The sequence below is a fragment of the Lytechinus variegatus genome, chromosome 14, assembly GCF_018143015.1.
Source record: "Lytechinus variegatus isolate NC3 chromosome 14, Lvar_3.0, whole genome shotgun sequence".
In the NCBI taxonomy this organism is placed as follows: domain Eukaryota; kingdom Metazoa; phylum Echinodermata; class Echinoidea; order Temnopleuroida; family Toxopneustidae; genus Lytechinus; species Lytechinus variegatus.
Window position 1 is genome coordinate 17,298,691 of NC_054753.1, and position 22,664 is coordinate 17,321,354.

At 35.3% G+C, this 22,664-nt stretch overlaps 1 protein-coding gene across 3 annotated transcripts in view; it reads left to right on the forward strand.

Annotated features, from left to right (window-relative positions):
* The window catches only part of LOC121427467 (mesenchyme-specific cell surface glycoprotein-like), a 39,907-nt gene extending 25,652 nt beyond the window's left edge, over positions 1–14,255 (forward strand). For all 3 annotated transcript variants that reach the window (XM_041623866.1, XM_041623865.1, XM_041623868.1), the window contains 8 exons: positions 339–483; positions 984–1,095; positions 2,464–2,661; positions 4,398–4,466; positions 8,190–8,452; positions 9,428–9,645; positions 9,953–10,086; positions 12,455–14,255. In XM_041623866.1, coding sequence (XP_041479800.1) covers positions 339–483; positions 984–1,095; positions 2,464–2,661; positions 4,398–4,466; positions 8,190–8,452; positions 9,428–9,645; positions 9,953–10,086; positions 12,455–12,537 — 1,222 coding nt within the window. In that variant the 3' untranslated portion in view covers positions 12,538–14,255. The remainder of the gene's footprint in view (positions 1–338; positions 484–983; positions 1,096–2,463; positions 2,662–4,397; positions 4,467–8,189; positions 8,453–9,427; positions 9,646–9,952; positions 10,087–12,454) is intronic.
* Positions 14,256–22,664: the final 8,409 nt, after the last annotated feature.

Genomic DNA, 22,664 nt, shown 5'->3' on the forward strand with positions numbered 1-22,664 from the left:
CTTTAGAATGCACTTCGAATAGACAGTAATATCCAAAGAGATGTCACTCTGACCGCATTCTGGCTTAATCCATCTCTCTTCTAACTCGAGCTACTATCTATTCCAAGAGAATTCTCGATATCAATTGGGTAGGCCTTTAATTCAGCCACGAGACTCTAATTTTTTTATATGAACCATGAATAATAATAATGTCAATAATAGTTATAATAGTAACGATGATGATAATGATAACAATGATGATGAAAAAATAATATTATTATTAATAACGATGACAATAATGATAACAATAATACTGTTATTAATGACAATAATCATAATAATGAATTCCTTTTTTACAGGACTGACTGGTTCACGTCTAAGCTAGTAAGGCATCCCTATACTGGTCAGATGGGAGACAAACAACCTAATACATTCTCACAAGGTCTTGAACCTGAATACGTCACCTTTGACGCAATGGAAACCACTGCGTTTGTTAGTCTCCAGGTAAGGTTTGGTTATGACAAGAGCTTCATTTGATAAATAGCTGATATCTAAAATTTAAAACCTTAAAACCTTCGTATGGAGCACAGGTAGGTGTAACTATCTTGGCTCTTATAATGCTCGGGATAATACTTTACTAGTTCGTTAATAAAAAAAAATATTAAAAACACATGGCTCACTCAGCTTTTTTTATGATATAACATCATGCAAAAAAAACCCAGAAATATAAGTTGCACATTTCCTCCAGGATAGATGGTCAGGAAGAGATTCCCGTACCCCCCAAAAGAAGAAAGTTACAGACGATGATTAAATCCCTATTGAAGCAAAATCACCAATGGCCACTAACCTCATTTATATAGTTTACAGCTTGAAACATGCCCGAGGAACCACATAATTATCAATAAATCCTCAAATGTATACGTCAAATATGAAATTGAACTAAGTAAATGATATCTTTAGTATAGTGGTTTCGATTCTTATGTTTCTGTTTTTTTATCTTGCAGGAAAATAACGCCATTGCTACCGTTGACCTGTTTGCCAATGAAATTACAGGCATCCATCCACTTGGTGCTAAGCAATGGAAAAGATATGACCTGGATCCTAGTCCTGGAAATGGTAAGAAACAACAAGAATAGGTTTTTTAATAATTATGTATGAAAACCACACACCAGGATCTCATAAAACGCGGGGGCTCTCGGGGCCCCATAATAAAAGCAGTTGAACAAACATGATAAATTGATGAGAGGTATGCGGCATCCGCCTCGTCCATTTTTCATATGGTCTCATCGTACTTGGTTCTATATCCTAGTTCGTCTACAGCCAGTTTGTCCACTAACCATTTGGTCTTATTGCCAGTTAGCCCATCTATTATTTTGTCTAATATCCAGGAAGACTGTAGCCAGTTCGTATAATACCCAGTTGATCAAACATCACCTAGTCAACGTGGTGATAGATGAGTTGTTCATCTGACGAAGTAAAAAAAAACATTAAATGTACGAAGTGGAAACTAGAATAACTGGGAATCATACAAATGAGAATAAGACAAAGCGGATATTGTACCAAGAGTAGGAAAAGCCAGTCGGCAATCAATAATATTGATGGTAGACCAAACAGTTTTCACATACGTGATATTAGACGAACTGAAATGTAGATCATTATTGTAGACCAGGTTAATATAAAGCGAGTATAGAGGTGGAATCTGTCGACATTTACCTATACCTGAATATCTGACAAACAATCCAAAAAGAGAAACCGTGTAAATCAACAAAATTGGGTTCAAGTTCAAAATAGGTTGACAATATCTTCCCAGAAAGTCCGACAAGCTCAAGGAGGAAGGTTATCACGGTTCCAGGGATGGGTCATCACGGTTCCAGGGATGGGACTCATAGTGCCGTCTCCAAGCATTATAAATGCCTATAACATGTCAGGTCTCTCTGATGCGGGAATCCGGGCCTCAGTCCCACTCCCATCATTTTGGTTTGTTGAGTTGGCCATAGCATGATTTGATTCCATATCGGAACGGGGGGGGGGGGGGGCTGAATGGGGCTTAGCCCACCCCCACCCTTTTCCAAAACTGTGTACACAAATTAAAAAAATGACCATCTGATTGTGACTTTTATGCATAGTCAGGCCTTTCTCCCCCCTTTTAAATCTGTTCACAGCCCCTGCATATTTTTGTAAGGAATTACTACTACTTTAAATTGATATTTAAAGCACTTTGTTTCCCGAAAAATTTGCATGAGGGGGATATTGATATCCTGTCCCTCTTGTCACAATAGTTTTGATATTTTGCCTTTCCGGAACTTAATCTTCCGCACTCTGTCTGTATTCCTAGCTTCACAACTCTGATGATGATGGTGATAACGAAGCAGAGATATATTATTTAGATTTTGATGGGCATAAAGGTCATGATAACCGTTTCATGCTGAATTTTCAAATGTAATGTTCTATAAAAAGAATAATCAATATTGTTCTTGACCACAGGACGGGGATTCCAGAAGTACGACGTCGAAAGCTTCCGTCAACCCGACGCGATTGAGTCGTATACTGCTGCAAATGGAGAGACTTATATCGTTACAGCGAACGAGGGCAAACAACTTGAATACGCGTGTAATCACTACGCCTGCCCGCCGGGTGGTGGAGAATTCGTCGAGTTCGAGAAGGGCGATGAGTTTCCTGAAGGTATAACGGTCAAACATACCATTCTCAAAATGTGTCAACAGGGGGGGGGGGGGCGTGACTGGTTGGTTTGAACCAATAACGATGAGCTGCAACGTAACACCCTTCCATAGATCTGGACCCCGTCTTACAAAGAGTTACGCTTGATCCAATCAACCACAACTATGGAAAGCCAGCAACGTCAACATCTAAAATATATGTGTGTTCAAAATATTTTCTAGATATGATGTATATTCACGAATTCACTGTTTTCTTGACAATTCAGTACGCTTCTTCTTGCTTTCAAAGGACATTTTGCCAATTTCCTAAAGAAAAAAAAATAAGCCATTGATGGATTTCCATGTACTTATGGTTGATCGGATCAATCTTAACTCTTTGTAAGACGGGGCCCTGTTTTGCGTGTGCGACCATCGTCAGCAGGGAATGGAGTATTGGCTTTTGACCCCCCCCCCCCATTTTAGCGAGTCCAAACGGTGGCGTTAAACCTTTAATACCCCCCCTCCACATCCACCTCCTTTTTTATTGATTTCAAATCCAAACATAAAGGATTATCATCAAAATAAAATTAACAATTTTTTTTTTGAAAATTATCGAACATAAGTTACGATGATAAATGAAAATTTTGAACAGTAAACAGAGTCACAAATTAAACAAAATAAAAACAAAAGGAAAAAACCATAACAAATCAAATCAAGTGCAGGAGAAAAAAAATATGTGCTGTCAGAAACTGTTTCACTCGACTATCTGTCAATTAACAGAGCATAATTATTCTTATCAAAACAATAATCATCCGGTACTAATACGTCGTTCTAATTTATCACCAGTAAAATTATAAAATTATTTGTTATTTCTTTAATTTGAGGCCATGCCATTGATATACTTAGATCGCAAATCATACATTTTATTTATTCCAAATGAGTTTTGTCTGAATTAAGAGTAAATGCAATCATCCAATATTCATTCTAAATTAATCCCTTTATAAGATTACTTCAGAAATGACTGAAAGTAAATATTCCACCCTAAATGTGAGAGTGAATCTTATTCCTCAGTATTAAGTGGTTATCTTATGAGCTTACTAATTCTTTTCTGAAAACTTTTTTTTCTAATTACTTTTCTATACTCTTAATAGAATGTTAATTGGCTAAGAGTTACGAAATATTTGAGTAGCCGAAAATATGTCTATAAATAAAAAAAATAAATAACAGACGAATTTCAGTAAAATCTAATTAAAGCTGTTCCATAAAACCTCAATTTAAATCATGGCTTAAAGATAACGACTACTAAGCTCAATGATTAACAGTATTTTAGGGTGAAGTGACTTGTTTCTATAAAACTATAACACCGGGTGTGAAGAATGAAATTATTCCCAATCTAGTGAATCAAAATTGTTCAAATCTCTAATGCATTAAAGATTTACTTATAATAGTCTGTAAGTCACAATATTGTTCTTATCATTTCTTGCACATGCATTCAAGATGATTTTATGAAAACTTATACATTAGCATCGCTTCGTCTATCATTATAATAATTTACCATTGAGGCGCCCATCCCCCAAATTTCACAGGATTTGTTTAGTTACTATTTAGTGTGTTTTATGGCAAAAATATACATTTGTCGCTCTCTTCTCTGGGTTGAAGAAAATGCAAACAAAATAATAATTTATTTATTTGAAATGTATTCAACCAATAATGAAGCATGATTTATGTTATTACACGTACCATTTTATTTCTCTATCCTAGATTACTGGTTGACGGCCAAGCTACTTGAAAGAGTCACCAATGAAGAAATGTTAGATGCGTTCAGATTAGGTAAGCCACATGTTAGAAATTACCTTGAAAGTTTAATAGAATCACCATGAACACCTTCCATTCTATCTTTGTTTACATGTACATCCTTAGAATGATTTTCTGATGGAAATCTTACTAATATCGGCTGAGTCTTTTAAAAATTTCGTTCGAAATGTTCTTAATAATTATGAGAAACGTCCCGAGTCGCAAAATATTTAAATTGTTACACTCTAAAAACAAGAAATGTTAACTGAACATTTCAATGGTCGGAGGAGTGAAAACATTTTCTAAATGTTGCATTTAACACTTTAAATGGTTCTACCCAACACTTAAAATGTTGGATTCAGCTTTATACAAGGTTGGATGTAACATTTGGAAAAGGTTGTCACTCCAACATTTCAAATGTTGATTCAACATTCGAATTTTTAGAGTGTAAAAATACCGCAGAAGGAATAGTATTGTATAGGTTTGTATAAATTGCCTAGAATGACGAATTTCTGTATAAAAAATGTGTTGAATAAAGGTATTATTTCTATAAAAAAAGAGTTAATACGTTCGTAAATAGTTCTTATGAATCAGTAAAATCGAAGAATACGTACAACTATTTCATTTACGTTGCTTTTTTGTAATGTTCCCTATTCTATAATAACATTATTAGTTTGGGGTATAGCTCGGTTTGAATGTTGCTAATATGTTGGCTCCAATTACCATTTTTTCCTCGTTTTTGAATGTGATGTAATGCTGTACTTGACACTGATATTTTGTTACAAAAATCACGTCAATTTCTTCAGAATCTTTACGTACTCTGGGATTTAGATATTTGATTGTCTGATTTTGATTACACTATGTTAAAACTTTTGACCGTACATAAAACTCAGTGGTAGAGCGCCCGCTCCATGAACTCGGAGGTCGTGTGATCGATTCCCGGCCGAGTCATACAACAAGGGCGCCGGAAGCGGGGGGGCAGGGGGGGCACTTGCCCCCCCAAATAAAATTTTTGGGGGGCAAAACGAGATTTTGCCCCCCCAACGTGCCCCCCTGAAAGATGAAAAATGATAAATTATTTAAGGACAAAAGTAAATGAAGGCACTTTTCTGCCTGAAAATTGTCATTTCCATTGTCAAAAATGAAAAAAATTTGCCCCTGACGGGGCAAATACATTATCATAGTAAGCCTCGCGTCTTTTGACGAACAGTTCCTCTGTGAAACATAGCTTTGATAAGCCCCCTTTCCATCTTATTACAGTGTGATAACGTTTAACCTTTTAATGAATACATTTCAGACTAAAAGCGAATGGCAAATTGATAGTGGTCCATCAATGATTAGGTTTATAATTCTATGATGCTGACTGTGTCGTCTAACAAACGCGCGGTCGCCCAGAAACGCTCAGACCGGACCCGATATCACTAATGCGCGTGAACACTAGTTACTCGAGCAAGATATGGAATCTATGTCATAGCTGTCAAGCCCAAAAAACCATAACATCTCGAGAAACTTGTTTCAATTATTTCATTTTCAACTAAATATGAATTGAGTTAATACAGTGATAACAAGAGAGCGGTGTTGGCTCAGTCGGTAACGCGTCTGCCCGTCGAAGTCGAACCAAAGATCGTAGGTTCGAGTCCACCCTGGGCGGATGACTGAAGTCAGTGCGTTGTGTGTAAACGTCTCTCCCATGTTTCATAGATGCAGGCTATGTTACAATGGAAAACACTCCGTCCCTCGGATAGGACGTTAAATGGAGGCCCCGTGTAGAGGAGAGTCACCACCCTTGCACGTTAAGAACCCACTGCACTATTCGTATAGGGGTAACCCCGGTGTCGAGGTCCACCTGCACCCCCCCCCCATCAGTTATATCGGGAGGAGAGACCTGTGGATCATAGTGATTCAGTTCGCTTTTCGCCTCCCAGGCACAGGTGACGCCAAACAAATAATAATAATTCAGCGCCCTAAAGAAAATACCAAGGTCATTCCAACTCAATATAGACATGTTATCAGAAAATTACACTCAGAATAATCATGTGTAGAGGATTATAATTTATTATTTGTAAAAATGGTGAATCCCACTCAAAAGCAACTTAGAGATAATGTTTAGACATGAAAAACTAAAATCATCTGTGAAAGTGTCTTCTTGACCGGACTCATATTATCCGAGATATGAATAAAAATGTAAAGAATATAAAAGAAAAAAAAGCGTTACAGTACTGCTCTACTATATAAAAAAAATCTTAAGATATTTTCACAGCCCCGTATTTTCCTCTATTCCTTTTCATTGGCATGATTGGAAGGCGTTTTGTCTGATACTATTTCAGCTCATATATAGCACTTATATATGTATTTTAGATTCCAAAACTTCTTCCCATTACCTGTTACTAATCAGATCGAGATGGCAGCTATGTTCTCTGGTTCATCCCAGCTTTTGTTATTCATGGACGTTTGCAAAAAATAAAAAAAAAAAAACCCGGGAGTGGGTGGGGCTGCAAGACCTAAATTTTCGAAGAAACGTAAGAGCGAGGGGATTTGTGATGGGGGAGCTTTTGCATTTTCTAGAATAAAATTGAAGGATTTCGTGCACACTTTTGGTGAATTTTGTGAATTTTGCCCTCTCGATCGGCGGCCCCGGCTCGTACGGTCATGTTTGTCATCTTAAAGTCTTTAAAAGGCCTATATATAACATTGGTTTGAAACAATTTCGTTTGCAATAAGGCTCGTAATTTGCTGGAACTGCGACCCTGGTCATGAAGAAACACCAGGCTGGGTCAGAAGGGAGGAAACAGAAGGAGCAAAAAGAACTCCAAGACTGTTTAATTCTCAAGAAATTCATTTTTGAATGCACTTAGAAACGCAACTTTTATACTAAATTTTTACACAAAATCCTTACCGTGGGGGGGGGGGGGGGTGGGGGTCCCATAGCCTCTCCCGCTCGATCGCTTCGGTATCTCACGCTGTCCAAAATATTGTGCCCCCTTCGGGATTTTGCCCCCCCAAAACTGAAAGTGTTCCGGCGCGCCTGCATACAAAATACTTTAAAAATGAGACATTCTGCTTTATTCTCAAGCCCTCGACGTAGGAGAACGGAGAGGCTTAATAATAGAGATTGTTTGCTCCACGACGCACGACAGACTCAAGAAAACAGAAAATATATTGTCAAATTCCCTTCATGACAATGAAAAGCCAAAAAAAAGTCATTGTCGAAAAGTGGTGGATCAAAAAAGCAGTTTCGTCCCGGACTCTAGACAAACGACGTACGTGTAATTCTACGTCAGCTCCGAATTATGCTATGTGTGTATGATATGCTTGGTATTATGTCAATTATATCATTGTTAAAATGTTAATGCAAATATATGCCCTATGTATAATTCTACGTCAGGGCGAAACTGCTGTTCCCATTCACCAATTTCCGGCAAAGACCTCCCAGCTGCTCATTGTCATTTGACGTATTTGATGTATTTTCAATACATTTATTTTCAATAGATTTATTGTGTTCTTGAATCCGTCTTACATTACGATGCAAAAATTTGATCATGACTGTTATGTAGGTCCAGCTAGAAGAATAGCTTACAGCTGAAGTGGCTACACTAGGCAAAAAAAATTATGATAACAATAACGCCTAGCTTAGCCGGGTAATATAGGAGCGCCTTGAGCACCTAACAAGGTGGATATGTGCGCAATATAAATACTCTATATTATTATTATATTATTTTCTTACGATTTTATTTTCCTTTTATTTTGAATCTTTTCCAGGAAATCTTGAGTTCAGCCGCATCGACGGTCGCAGTACTGAGCAACCATTGAAACACGACAACGTGTATTTCTACGGTGGTCGTGGCATCTCGGCTTACCGCGTGGACAGAGAGTCTGGCAACCTCACCCTTGCCTGGGATAGCGGGGATATCATCGAGAAAGCCACAGCTAAATACCTACCTAGAATACACAATGGTAACAACAGAGTAGGAGATCCGAGCCTTACAATGGTCAGCACATTTGACTCGTGGTCAGACCAACGGGTATGCATTCCAAGACACTTCTTATTTACACTGTAAAATTTATATTAACAATTTCAAGCGGGTTGTTTCAGCCCGTAACTCTAACATTTTTGTTGAAAAATCCTTAAACTAAATAATACTGTCTTAAACTTTTAAACAACTTGTTTGAAATCCCAAACAACCGTTTAAAAAGTTTAACAGTATTTGTTTGAATGACGGGTTTAAACGACATGCTTGTAATTTCAAACAGCGTTTTCACAATTATAATGTAAATTAATAAATTTTTCTATTATTATTTTACAATGAGTCTATTGAGTCAATATCTCTAAACTACACGTACATAACTGTTTTGGTTTTTTGTTGCAAATAATGAGAAAAATGAAATGGTAATAATGATAGGCCTTTTAATGATAATGATGACAGAGGTAATGAAAATAACAAAAATGCGAATTAGTATCAGTGTAAAAAATTATTAAAGGATAGCAATATTTGAAGCAATAAAGACAGTAGTGATAATGATATTGATATTAATCATATAATTAATAAAATCAACACTATGATTTTACGAATATAATAAAGCATTACCATTCCTGTTCAAATTTACATTTTTTTTTATTTCCATCTGATAGGGAATATTTGCATAAACATTTTACCAATGATATAATTGACATAATACCAAGCATATCATACACACATAGCATAATTTTGTACAAAGTATAGGCCTACAGGGCGTTTCAAACAAAAGGCAACCGATCCTAGAGTGGTCATGTCCTACACCCATCCGTTCCGCCGCCGACACATGCAGCAGCAAAGAACAAATGCGCACCGAACAAGGCCCCTCCAACATGATGACAACTCTCCTGCAAGAGACATACATGTACTTGAAGGCGTTCTTTTGTGAAAATATCATTTTTCTTGTCTTTTTCTCGATTTGTCTAATTTACCACGAATTTCCTCTGTTTTGATCTTTCTTTCTTTTTTTAATCATAATTCCAGGGCCCCGAGTGTGAATCCTTGGCGATTGCGGACGTACAGGGAACCAAACTGATATTCGTCGGTATTGATCGAATTAGTGCCATCGCTCTCTTCAGCGTACCACCAAATGGGAATTTACCCATATTTGAATCGATAAACAGGGATGGAGATATTGATAAATCTTTCTCAGAGCTTTATAGAACAAAACGATTTGGAGATTCGGATCCAGAATCTTTAACGTAAGCTGACATTTTCAGTTATCAAATAATTCTAACAACATGTGCTGTGATTCGATTTCCTAATCTTTATAACTGAAATAAATGCGGAAAATCATTTTTCAATATTGCATGACAATAAACAAACATTGAATGAGACATACATTTTTTTCACGAAAGATTCTGCTTTATACAAAACATAAGACTTTATCGTGATGATTTGATGGGTTAGGAATACACTTTACTATCGTAATACAAATGAAATTAGCGGTATGACACCAAGAAAAATAATTGGATTTTTTAATTGACTCTCCTTGTGTCTCATAAATAGGTTTATTCCTCCTGAGAAGTCAACAGATCGGAGACCATATTTAATGGTAACCGGTCGCGTGAGTGGAACTATTACCATCTATCAGATAAGAGATGAGCCAATCTGGATGTTACTAAAAAATAAACCAAGTAGAGGTGAGTTTTAAATAGAAAGTGAATTATCTCTATATTAGTCAAATTTGAACTAAGTACAGATGAGTTTGAAAATAACGGGGAAATATATGATAAAACTCAAATAGGAATTAAGTAGGGATGGGTTTTAAAGACAAAAGGAAACATCCTGATGTAACTCAAATTTGAACCAAATAGAAATGAAATTAAAAATAGAGAGGGAAAATATTGATATTACTGAATATGAATCGAGTTGAGGTTTAAAGTGAGTTTAGAGAAAAGGAAACATCTTGATGAAACATGATTGATTGATTGATTGATTTTATTTGTCAGGTAACTGTGAACAAGTACATGAAAAATATGAACAGTAGTGTATACCTTGACAGGATTGCCCATGAAAGCCGAGATGGCTTATTTCCAATGAGGTCCTAACATCAGTAATTGACAACAATGTACATATATATGAAAAACACCTATAGAAATCTACAAACTACATCAATTAAGTCTAGACCACTGAAATTACACGAAGAATTGTAAAACTTAATATATGAAAAGACAAAACAAATAAGTTTGCCATGAAAACCATTTACGCAAAATATGATTAAAATAATTGTAAAACAGGTTGAGTAAACGATCATTACTTCTAGGTTACATATGAAAATTATACTATAATCAGTTTTTAAATAGCGCTAAATGCATCGTAACTAATACAAGATTCATGAATCGTAAAACCTAAGATATGAAAAAGTACAAATAAGTTTGACATCAAACTTTCACGCAAACAACAAAAGATGATGATAAAATGTAAAACAAGTTGATTATTAAAATAAATCATAACTAAATAGTTATATATAAGACTACATGATACACATGAAATTAGAAAGAATATTTAACATTACAGAGTGGGGACATTTTTTAAGTGTTGTTTCAATACTCTTTTAAATTGTGTAAAAGTCTTAACCGATTTAACATGATTAGGGAGGGAATTCCAAAAATGTATACCATTATAATAAAATGTGTTGCCAATTTGACCTTTTCTCATAGGTACAACAAAGTTAAACAGACTATTTCTTGTTTCATGCTCGTGAATATTAGATGACCGTGTAAAGTTTTTTGAGATGTAATGATATTCGTTTGAATAGAAAATTTTATGAACATGGTGAAGTATAAGTTGTTGCGACCTCAAGTCTATGCGAAGAAGGCCAGCTTTTTCGATTTCATTCTTCCCAACATGTGTTCTTGGGTGTAAGCAAGTAATAAATCTAACAATCTTATTTTGAATAATTCTAAACTTTTTTTGATCAACCTTTCCAAGACTGCAGTACCATGCTGCATTAGCATAATCAAATAAACACTGTATTAATGAAAAGCTTAAAATGCGTCTGGATTTCGTATTCATGCAATTTTGATACCGGTATAGAAATTTCAAGCGAGCATTAGCTTTTTTGACAATAGAGTCAACCATAGACGTACATGAGAGATCACTATTTAATATCAGGCCTAAATACTTCACGGAATTCTGTCTCTTAATTAATTGATTGTTATAGTATATATTGAAATCATCTGTATGCTTAGACCTAGCCCGCGAACAAAACAAAATACTTTCGGTCTTACCAACATGTAAGCTAAGCTTATTATCTGTCATCCATTTAACACAATTTGATAATTCTAAGCTAAGTTTTTCACCGATCAGCTTAGGACTTGTATCAGAATAGAGTAAAACACTGTCGTCTGCATATAAAAGTAATTTACTTTCATTAACACAAATACACATATCATTGATATAGCACATAAAAAGAATGAGACCTAATATGCTCCCCTGAGGAACTCCACACTTTACATAAAATATGAATCGGAGAGGGGTGAATTTAATGACACGGTAACACCTTGAGGTAACTCAATATTGACTCTAGTGGAGATACCATTTTAACTTTACTCAAATATGACCCAAATAAAGATGAGATAAAATTGAGAGTCAAATTGAAAGATCTCCATGTGATTAAAAAGTGAAGCAAGTAGAGGTGAGTTTACATAGAGAGAGAAACATTTTGATGTTCATCAAATTCTAAACCATGTACATTTGACTTCAAAATTAAGGAAAACATTTTGATGCGAGTCAAATATGAACCATAAAGAGATGAGTTTAGTGAGAGGGAATCATTTCGATAGAACTCTAAAAAGTAGAGGATAGTTCAAAAAGAAAATTAAAAATCTTGATGTTACTCAAATTCGAACCAATTAGAGATGCGTTTAAATCATTAATCTAATTCGACCTTTATGGGAGTAGCTCTTGTTTGGAACTATACTTCGGTATATCTTAAAGAAAATAAACACCATTTTGATATTTCGTAAATGATATAAACATCACTTTTATCTATTTTTTTTTTTACAGATGTTCGCCCGATGGGTTCACTGCCCGTTGTTCTTTTGGCTACTCTCCTCGCGATTTTCGCTGGTTACAGAAGATTAAAGTGATATTAGATGTTATCAATCTAAAACTATCGAACTATATATTAGTGGAATGGAAATATATTTCAATTCTTCAATATCATGAATAGTTAGATGTTTTTATTCTTGCTTTCTGGAGGAGTTAGACGCTATTACTAATAAGGAGGAGGACATTTTAACCAGAATGCATAGATTATGTACTGTAAAGGAGCAGAACTATGGCGTCACTACTGCAACATCGTTGGGTGAACGCTGGATGATCGAAGGGCAGAGTGGAAATCAGTAAGAGGATCACGGTGGCAATAAACTCTAAAAACAAAGGATTTACTATAAATCCAGATTGGCTGTGAATAATGACCAGCCGAATATCAGATTTAGTTTTAAACGGTGTTTATTTGAATATAAATCTAAAAGATTTCAATTTAAATCTTTTGACATTTGAAAGTTAATGCTAAAGATTTAAAATGAATCTCACATTCGACTGGTCACTATTCACAGCCGATCTCGATTTATCTTTGACCCTTGATTTTTTAGAGTGGACGGAGAATAAAGTTAATGATAAGCACTTTACAGTCATGATAAAGGATTCACAGTAGACGACAATCAAGTGTTGACTGGACTGTACTTGAGGACCACACAGAGGCATTTTAATCATGGGCCCTTTCTTACAAAGGCTTGATCGGATCAACCACAACTATGGAAAGCCACCAACGCCAACATCTGAAATGCAACTTTGTTCAAACCGTTTTGTAAAAAAATTGTGCGGTGATTGATTTTCATGTACTTGAGGTTGATCGGATCAACCGTTACTCTTTGCAAGACACTTTTAGTCTTTTGCACTCGGGTGTTGAGTTCTATTTCTAGACTATTTTTAACACCTCAGGGTGTGGTCCTCCAGTGTCATCAATTCGTGTCAGTTGTAAACAAACCAGTTTTTTAAGGCGTATTTGGCAAAGTAGGGAGTGTGACAGGATTCCTAGGAGGGTTTCAAAGAGTGACAATTATAGGTGTATTGACGTAGATGGCGCTAATGTAATAAATTTTCCTTTTTCAACCAACTGTCATTACATCTATTTCGTGGTTTATGTATATCACAAATTGCCAAAGTTAGTTTACACACTAGCAAAGCTTTAACATACATTGGAAACTATCAGTTTCAGAAAAACGTAGCGAGTCTTAACTATTTCTGTATTACCTTTGAAGGTTTTATACAATGTAAAAACAAAATGGATTCATCAAATAGTGCGGGTTACTTGTGCAATATGTTTTTCATCATTTTCATAAATGTGCATTACTGATCATACCTGTATTACAAAATATTCTATGCAACAAGAAGTTCTTTTAAAAATTACTGATCATACCTGTATTACAAAATATTCTATGCAACAAGAAGTTATTTTGAAAATTACTATGTATAAAATTATGCTGATAGATTCGGCGAGTGTTATTTTTGTAAAAAAATGTGATTTACACAAGTATGTATGCATCCATTTCTATTCACTCTGCACCTCTTTCACCCCACACACTCTTTCTTTCTCTTTCTCTCTCTTTCTCCGCCTCTTCCTCTTTCTCTCCCACTCATTCAATCAATATTTCCCTATTGTATCATATGTTTTCGTTCTCTTCATCATCATATAGTCATCTTGTTCAGAGCATATTATATATTATACATGTATATATTGTTCATCATCATCACATAATGATCTTGTCATAATATGAATAAAGAGAATTTGTTTTTCAAAATATTTTGAAACTATTTAGAATTTGCCATTTGTTCGTTTCACTTGTTCCATTATTGTTTTTTTTTAATAGTTCCTTCGAGCCCCAAATAGTAAGAAACGATTTCCTTAAAGCAAAAGCCTTGTTGTTGTCAAGTCTTACATTTTTTTTTGTTATATTACATAGAGATATTTGTGTGAGATTATCTATGTAAGGGTAAACATGCATTAAGGATCATATTGTCACTTTTAAAAAAGTCACTGCAGTAAATCCTAAAGCATGCTTTTGTTTTGTTGATAATCTGGTCTTCTTACAGCATGTGATGACGCAATTTAGGGAGAAGTATAAAACGTAATGGATCTCACGATTTCAAAATCTAAAAACGATCATTTTCATGACTGTGGTAAAAAACGAAGATGGGGTCAAAGAGGTGCTAGTAGTTAAAGGTCAAGTCCACCTCAGAAAAATGTTGATTTGAATCAATAGAAAAAAATCAGACAAGCACAATGCTGAAAATCTCATCAAAATCGGGTGTAAAATAAGAAAGTTATGACATTTCAAAGTTTCGGTTATTTTTAACAAAATAGTAATATGAAAGAGCCAGTTACATTCAAATGAGAGAGTCGATGATATCACTATTTCTTTTTTTTTATTGTTATACAATATTTCAATTTTTACGAATTTGATGATTAGGACCTCCTTGCCTGAAGCACAAAATGTTAAAATAATGGAATTCCACATGTTCAGGGAGGAATGAAATTTCATTTCACATGACAATGACGAAAATCAAAATATTTCGTATTAATAACATACAAAAGAAATAGTGAGTGAGTGATGTCATCAGTTTCCTCATTTGCATACCGACCGAGATGTTCATATAACTGTTTTGTGAAATGAAGCGAAACTTTAAAATGTCATATCTTTCTTATTTTACATCCGATTTTGATGAAATTTTCAGTGTTATGCTTGCTGAATTTTTCTCTTTTTATTCAAATCAAGTTTTTGTTGGGATGGACTTTTCCTTTAAACAAAAATCTCGTGTCATCATCTAAAAGTATATACAAATAAAAGTTGAATATTATGGTGAAAAATTGGCACATTGCACGGCCTTCCTATTTGCACCCACCAGGCCTACATTGCTCATTGAGGTTAGGGCATTGTGTGAGGTGAGACATGGTTTGACTAATATATCACAATTATTCTATCATTATTCAAGAATTAATTATAAATGATTAACAATAGCGCTCAGTCATACTTTGATAATTCAATAATAAAATTGATCAAAATCCTGTTTCACCTAAAGCCCTAAAGCCCGAAAGGCTGGCTTGCCATTTCCAAAATTGCGTACAGTGTATTAAAATACAATTTATGCGCGGCTTCACCCATTAATTCCATATGCCCAAAGAAGTTCATAGTTATTAGTGTGGGGGAAAAAACCCTGCCAGAATATTAAATTTTGAAAGAAAAGTTGGGATATTTTTAAAAAGGGATGAGGAACTATTTTGCGTGTATTAATAAAACAATTTATTGCATTTAACCATTATACAAAACCTAATGTTATAACATAATATTTAAAATGATGACAGACATATATCTGGTCATCGCTTTGTCGGGGCAGCGCCATGGTTTTTGAAGGGGTGTAAGACAATCCCACTTTCTCTTCTTTGTCCCCCCCTGTACTTAAAGGGGAATGAAAACTTTGGAACAAATAGGCTTGTGTAGAAACAGAAAAATCAAAGAATGAGAATAAAGAAAGTTTGAGAAAAATTGGACAAATAATGGGAAAGTTATGTGCATTTGAATATTGCAATCACTAATGCAATGGAGATCCTCCTATTGGCAATGCGACAAGGATGTGTGATGTCACTGATGAACAACTTTCCCTTTGGTGGACTATAAAATACCCTCAAAATGTCTCTTTTTGCTTTTTCTTATGATGATACAAACTCTTTATCCATGATGTATTCTTCAAAAATATGTATTACATGCCCTCATGTAGAAAGAACACATGATCTATGGATAGATGTGATAAAAGAGGCAATTCAAGTGAAATATATACTAAAGTAATGGGGAGAGTTGTTCACAAGTGACATCACACATCTTTGTCGCATTGCCAATTTGCTATATCCATATCAATAGTGATCGCAATATTCAAATGCTCATAACTTTCTCATTATTTGTCCGATTTTTCTCAAACTTTTGTTGATCTGTTTCTTTGATTTTTCTGTTCTCACACAAGCTATCTTGTTCCAGTGGTTTCATTCTCCTTTAAACATGTGCGGTTTCATCTACTGCCCAGGTCTTCGTTTGCCTTACTAAGCATGTAGTACTTCTTTCACCGTCCTCATAATTAAATTTCCTTTGCTTTTCAGTTCAGCGATATCTGGTCCATTGAAGAGGTTGAATTAGTAATGTGTGTATAATGTTGGATGAATAAGAACCTAATAACTTCCTTTCTTGGTTTCTATGGTTACCGTCCAGCGATTTAGAAAAAAAACTCTCGAACTGGTTTTCTTGAAGGTTATTCTTTCTCAGTATTGTAACTTCTTAGAGGGTGTTGTAAGTCTATTTGCCATCAATTGTAAATATTATGTTGCAACTTGACAACTGATAGATCAATTGTTGCTGTAGCCAATGAAATTACACTCCTTGTTGCAAGAAGCTGATGAGTGAATAATCGCAAATTTACAATAAATTGCAATACATATGATTAATTAAGGGACCAAAAATAGACCTGCTATTGATTTCAAGTTTCTTTCAACGCTCTTTTAGATTGAGAAGTATTGAAAGTATCCATGGGCAAGTATTACCCATTTTGTCCGTAATGACTTAAAGTATACAAAAATGACGTATTCAATAAAATTAACATAATTTTTCAAGCAATGGAAATAAAATTATAAACCAATGAATATCTGGTTGATTGTTTTTTTCTCATAATAATGCGCAAATGAAAATTCAAATGAAAATACGAACAAATAAAACAAAACGTGAATAATATGTATTTGAAGAAATTAATTTATAGGTAAATGGCAAATTAAATCGACAACAAAAAATATTGAGTATTATAACCTAAGTGAAAAAAGGGCAAATAAGTAAATAATGAATGACGGATAGATTAAGCATTGCGTTTATTCATTTTCTTCTTCACTTATCAAATCCTGTGGACCCGTTATTTGACCTCAATCATGTCAATATGCTAGCATCTCTTGATTATAATTATTTGTTGGCAGGTGCAAGGTCAAAAAATTTGACTCAATAAAAATGAAATCATTCTACAAAATAAAAAAAATAAATAAAAATATCCCTTTCCGAAAAGTCCGGAAATACTTCATTATTGTGGTGATAAGAGTTCAAGAGCATGGGGGCATCTGGGTCTCTAGCATAACAGGTGTATTAATGGCGGCGTCGTGGTCTAGTGGTCAGGACTCTCGTCTTTCAATTTGAGGAACGTGGGTTCAATTCCAAGCCATGGCCTGCTTTCCTTCAAGAAGAAATTGTCCAACATTGTGCTACATTCAAGATGATTCAAATCAGGTGAGCTGAATGGGTACCTGGTAGGAATTTATTCAATAAAACGCAGCGCGTGTAACAGCTGCTCTGCTGAAGCCAGGGTAATTATGCTGCTTAAATGTTGCTTAGATGGTTTGAGACTTCTGATAAAGTAAGTGTTAAGCGCTATATAATCAAGTATGATTATCAATGTCATTATTGCTAATTATAAGTAAATAAATAGGTGCTAAGAATTAAGTCTTCACACGTCAAGAACCACAACAGGGAACGGATGAAAATCGTGTCAACATATATAATGGATGTGTTAGGCTTCGTTTCCTTTGTAAAACTAATACTAGTACTAGGGCCCGTATTCCGAAGTCGGGTTTAACTTAAACTCAGGTTTAAAGTTGTGGTTTAAGTTTGAATTGCCAATTGTTACATAAATCACTAGAGTAGAGTAGAGTAGAGAGAGTAGAGATATCATATTTCAGCTCCTTTGGCTCTCACATCATTCATAATTGTTTAGGAAGTGTAAATAGATTATTGTCTTCACCATTGATGAATCAGGAAAGAGAACAGTAAACTTACGAAACATACAACTTATTAAAAATTTTGACACTTTTGGCATCCCATAATTTTAGCACATACAGAGTTAGACCATGGTCTAAGTTAAACCTTACTTGAGAATAAGGGCTTAGGGCTTTTTTTACATCGCGACGGAGAACGGATTCAAGAAGATAGAATATCAAATGCCCTTCATGACAATTAATAACCAAGAAGTCTTTGTCGAAAATTGGTGAATCACAGCAACAGTTTTGTTCTGTTCTTTGGACGAACGACATATTTGCAATTTTTCTTCAGCTCCTAAACTTAGGACGAAACTGAGGTTCCGGTTAAACCAATTTTCGGCAAAGGTCTGGCAGCTGTTCATTGTCATTTTCAATACATTCTGTGTGCTTGAAATCGTTTTGCACTGCTTTGGGAAAACTCCCTACTTAAAAATAAATGACAAAAAGGGCAAAAATACCATAGCTACATTTTTCAAATGTTGGGCAGCATACTGTCCACACAACAATTTGTTTAAAAAATAGTAAACTCTGGGTAGTTTTCAACCAAATACTGTGTAGTTTTTCCCCCAAAGCACACATTATTGGTTTATACCCAGAATTGGATAAAGATTTAACCATTTGTTGTGTGGACAGTGTGTTGCCCAACATTTTTAAGAGGGTATCAAAAAGAAAGGGGACCGAAAGAGAGAGATAGGGAATTGGAGAAAAATAGACAAGAACCGTGAAAGGAAAAGTGAAGGGAATAGAGAAATGAATCGTTTTTGTTTCCCCCGAAGTTAGAGTATTCCAATATGCGAATGCAAATCTTCGGAATAGTGAACCTTCGGAATAACGAACTGTAACAAAACGATTCCGATCCCGGATCCCGACCCCTTTAATAATTTAAAGTACAAAGACACTAAATCTCCTTGAAAATTCAAATGCCAATAAATGGTTGTACAATGCTCCCAACAGTTATAATATCATGGCAAAATATAGAACGTGAAATGTTAAACAGCAATCAAGATGCAACTCCGACCCTCTCATGATAATTCAATTAACACAAATATCCCCATTCAATCTCTGTTTATAGAATGATTCACTAATTACATCCCCTTTAGCATGCATCAAACGCCTCTGTGTATTATCAAAATGATGACTAAACATGTGCTTGTAATTATGTTTTTGAAATCGTTATGAAAATGTACATTTGGTTGATAAGTGATCTTTTTACGGGAGGTACTCAGTTAATACTTGTAAAGTCATTTTGTCCCATTTAAACAGCCGTTTATAGTCTACAGTGTACGAAAATTATATAGATATCATATTAAACTCATAGCGTCATTACAAAAAATATATAATAATAATAATAATAGGCATTTATATAGCGCCATCTATCTAGAAGTATTCTATTCCGAGGCGCGTTGTTATTATTATTATTACCCCGGCTTTAGCTTGAGCTGCCTCTCAGCGCTCATGTATATACGAATATACTGTATGTTTGTAAATGAACAAAAATATTGTGAATAACAAAAATGACATACAAGGCATAACATAGTACATAGAATTAATAAACCAGATAAACATAACACATATGTTTTTTTATACAGCTCACATCGTCCAAAGACCTTCATGGCGCTTGCCCATCTTTGGGGCACACACCACTATTTATTTCCCCATAGACCCATGTGTTAAAAATGAGATTTGAAAAAATCGCCCGAAATAAGTCTTGATAATGACTTCATCCACACCTTTATCGTTTGGTAGTTCATCCAATATCCTTCAAACGCTTAAGATATGAAAAGGTGTTTTGCAGCATTATTTCGCGCTACAGGGGCTCAAACCAAGACTACATGTAAGCTTGGTTGCAGGCAGAGTGCTCACAGGGTTTCTTGGGCAACTAATTAAGTTCCCATAAAATCCAGCAATGACAAACTATTGCTCTCCCATGAGACTGAACAGATCCAGTAGTAATCCCTCTCTGTGCCCATATGAAAAAAAGTTCAGATATGCACCGTTGATTTTATATAAATTCTTTTCCAACCTTTACGTCATTTTAGGTACGGGTCAAAAGGGGATTCCCGAAATTGCCGGATCCTATAAGCGGTGTGCTCTTTCAGCATCATCATCCGTAAAAGTACAGTCCGCCTGGTTGGTATATCGTCGTACTTGTAGATAATTGATCTAAAAAAAATCTTCAAATATACCTTATATTCACTCAACACAATAACAAACAGTACAAACATTATCATTGATCGCATGATATTCATGATATTCAGGGCTTGCCCCTTAAATTGTGGGTGAACGGAGCAGCAAACACGAGGGCACCAGGCCCCACCAGGATGTAGCTAGGAATTCCACTGGGTGATGATGCAAGACTATACTTGTCTTGTTTTAAGATATCTGTGTCGACTTCATTTATATCTACATCTGTAGTTGTTAGCATATGTAAATGTATAAAATATTTGTACACAAAAGGAACTTTTGCTGCGCTAGAGCCGTGAGCGTCCCTGGACGGTGTGTGCGCTCAACAAAACATCACTTATTATTGTTAATATTATTATTATTTAATTATTATTCATGATAAAGTTAAAAGACCTTTCAATTTTAATCAGTGCATATTGGTCCAAACTGTTTGGGGGAATTGTGCACATCTGGTTTCATCTTGTTTATAATCATAAATTGAGTACTATGGTGTCAATTATCTCAATCCTCGAATACATAATAGTTAATTACTCCTGTCATGACATTCATTTTTCAAAACACATGTGCGTGAAACATGCGGTGTCGATTTCAGCATTAAATTGGTAATTCCTCTGCAGGTTTCATCATGAAAGATGAGTATTTTCGAAAACGTTTCAAACTTTCAATCAACTTGATACACATTTCACAGGGTAGTTATGGATAGTCATAATTAGGAATCCGGTTTATTAAGAATTCATCAAGCATAGTGAGTTTGTTATAGTAGTTTCTTCATAAGTACTCATTGTCATTAGGCTGTAGGGCGGCCGAACGGAAGGGGGGGGGGCTTCAGCACCATTCAATTAACGTAACAATTATCATCAAATTGTGATATTTTTTGGCAAGGCCAGCCCCCGCCCCTTCAAAAACTGTTCAGCGACCCCACTCATGAGTGTTTGTTATTCAATCAGTATATCAGCACAAGAATATGGAATCCGTGAACAAATCACCGGGAGTGTTTTGTTTGATTTTTTTGTGTGGAGCGAGATTTTTATGTGACATGCCATGAGAGATCGTTATTTTTCAAAGTATTTTATCAGTTTATAGGGGTATAACGATGTGACCAATTGCCGATAAATGTTATTCTTGAGTGTATGACCGGCCCATGTTTATTGCTCCATTTGTCGTTATCCATTAAATCTATTTTTGCATTTTTTAAAGCTTTTCGATAAGGTTTTTTCTGCTTCTGCTAGTTGCTGAAGTTTACAAGATGATTTGTCTAATAGGACAAACTTTATAGAAAAAGATCTACCTTCATTTCTCGTATCTGTTTGAAAATGTTTTAGTCTAATGTTTCTCTTAAAACTTAAACTGCATTGTGTAACAGCCAATCAATGTCAAATGACTCACCGAAACTGCGGATACCATATGGTTTCCATGGAAACGTAAGAGGATGTCTGGCTTTTCCCTTGTTGAATCATTTACTATTCGATACCTAGATCCACCTTACCATCATTGATCACGTGATCTTACGATCATCATCTAGGTACTCTCGTCTTGTAATCAGAGGGTCATGCGTTCGAATCCCATCGCGGCCTAGTGTCCTTTGGAAAGACATCAATTCACACTTTTCCACTCTCTACTGAGGTGTTAAATAGGAAACTTGAGTCAGAATACTCCCCAAGAAGTGATGAAGTGAGTAACTCTGAGCTGGAATGTCGAATGGCTCCCACCATGCAATATAATCCTTTTGCAAGGCATCAATCCCCACTTTGCCACTCTCCACCCAGGTGTTAAATGGGTACCCGGTAGGATGCGAACGGGGATGGAGTATGCCGAGCGATTGAATCTTGGAACTCTTGTTGGAATGCTCCAAAATGGAGTAGAGAAAGTGTTTACATTTTGTGCGGGTATGCGCCAGAATCCGATGACCGGAGTATTCTTTTAAACACTTTAAAGGGGAAGATCACCTTGACATAAATTGGGTTTAATAAAACATAGGCCTAATTGATAAAAATATTGGTGAATGTTTGATGGAAATCCCATCATATTATGCAGGGCCCACTGGAAGAACAGCGTAAAGCTGAAGTGGTTACCCTTTTGTAAATAAGAGTTATCACTCCTTTTTACTATTATTATTATCATTATCATTATTGTTATTATAATCATTATTATCATCATCATTATCATCATAATCGTTTTATTATTATTTAC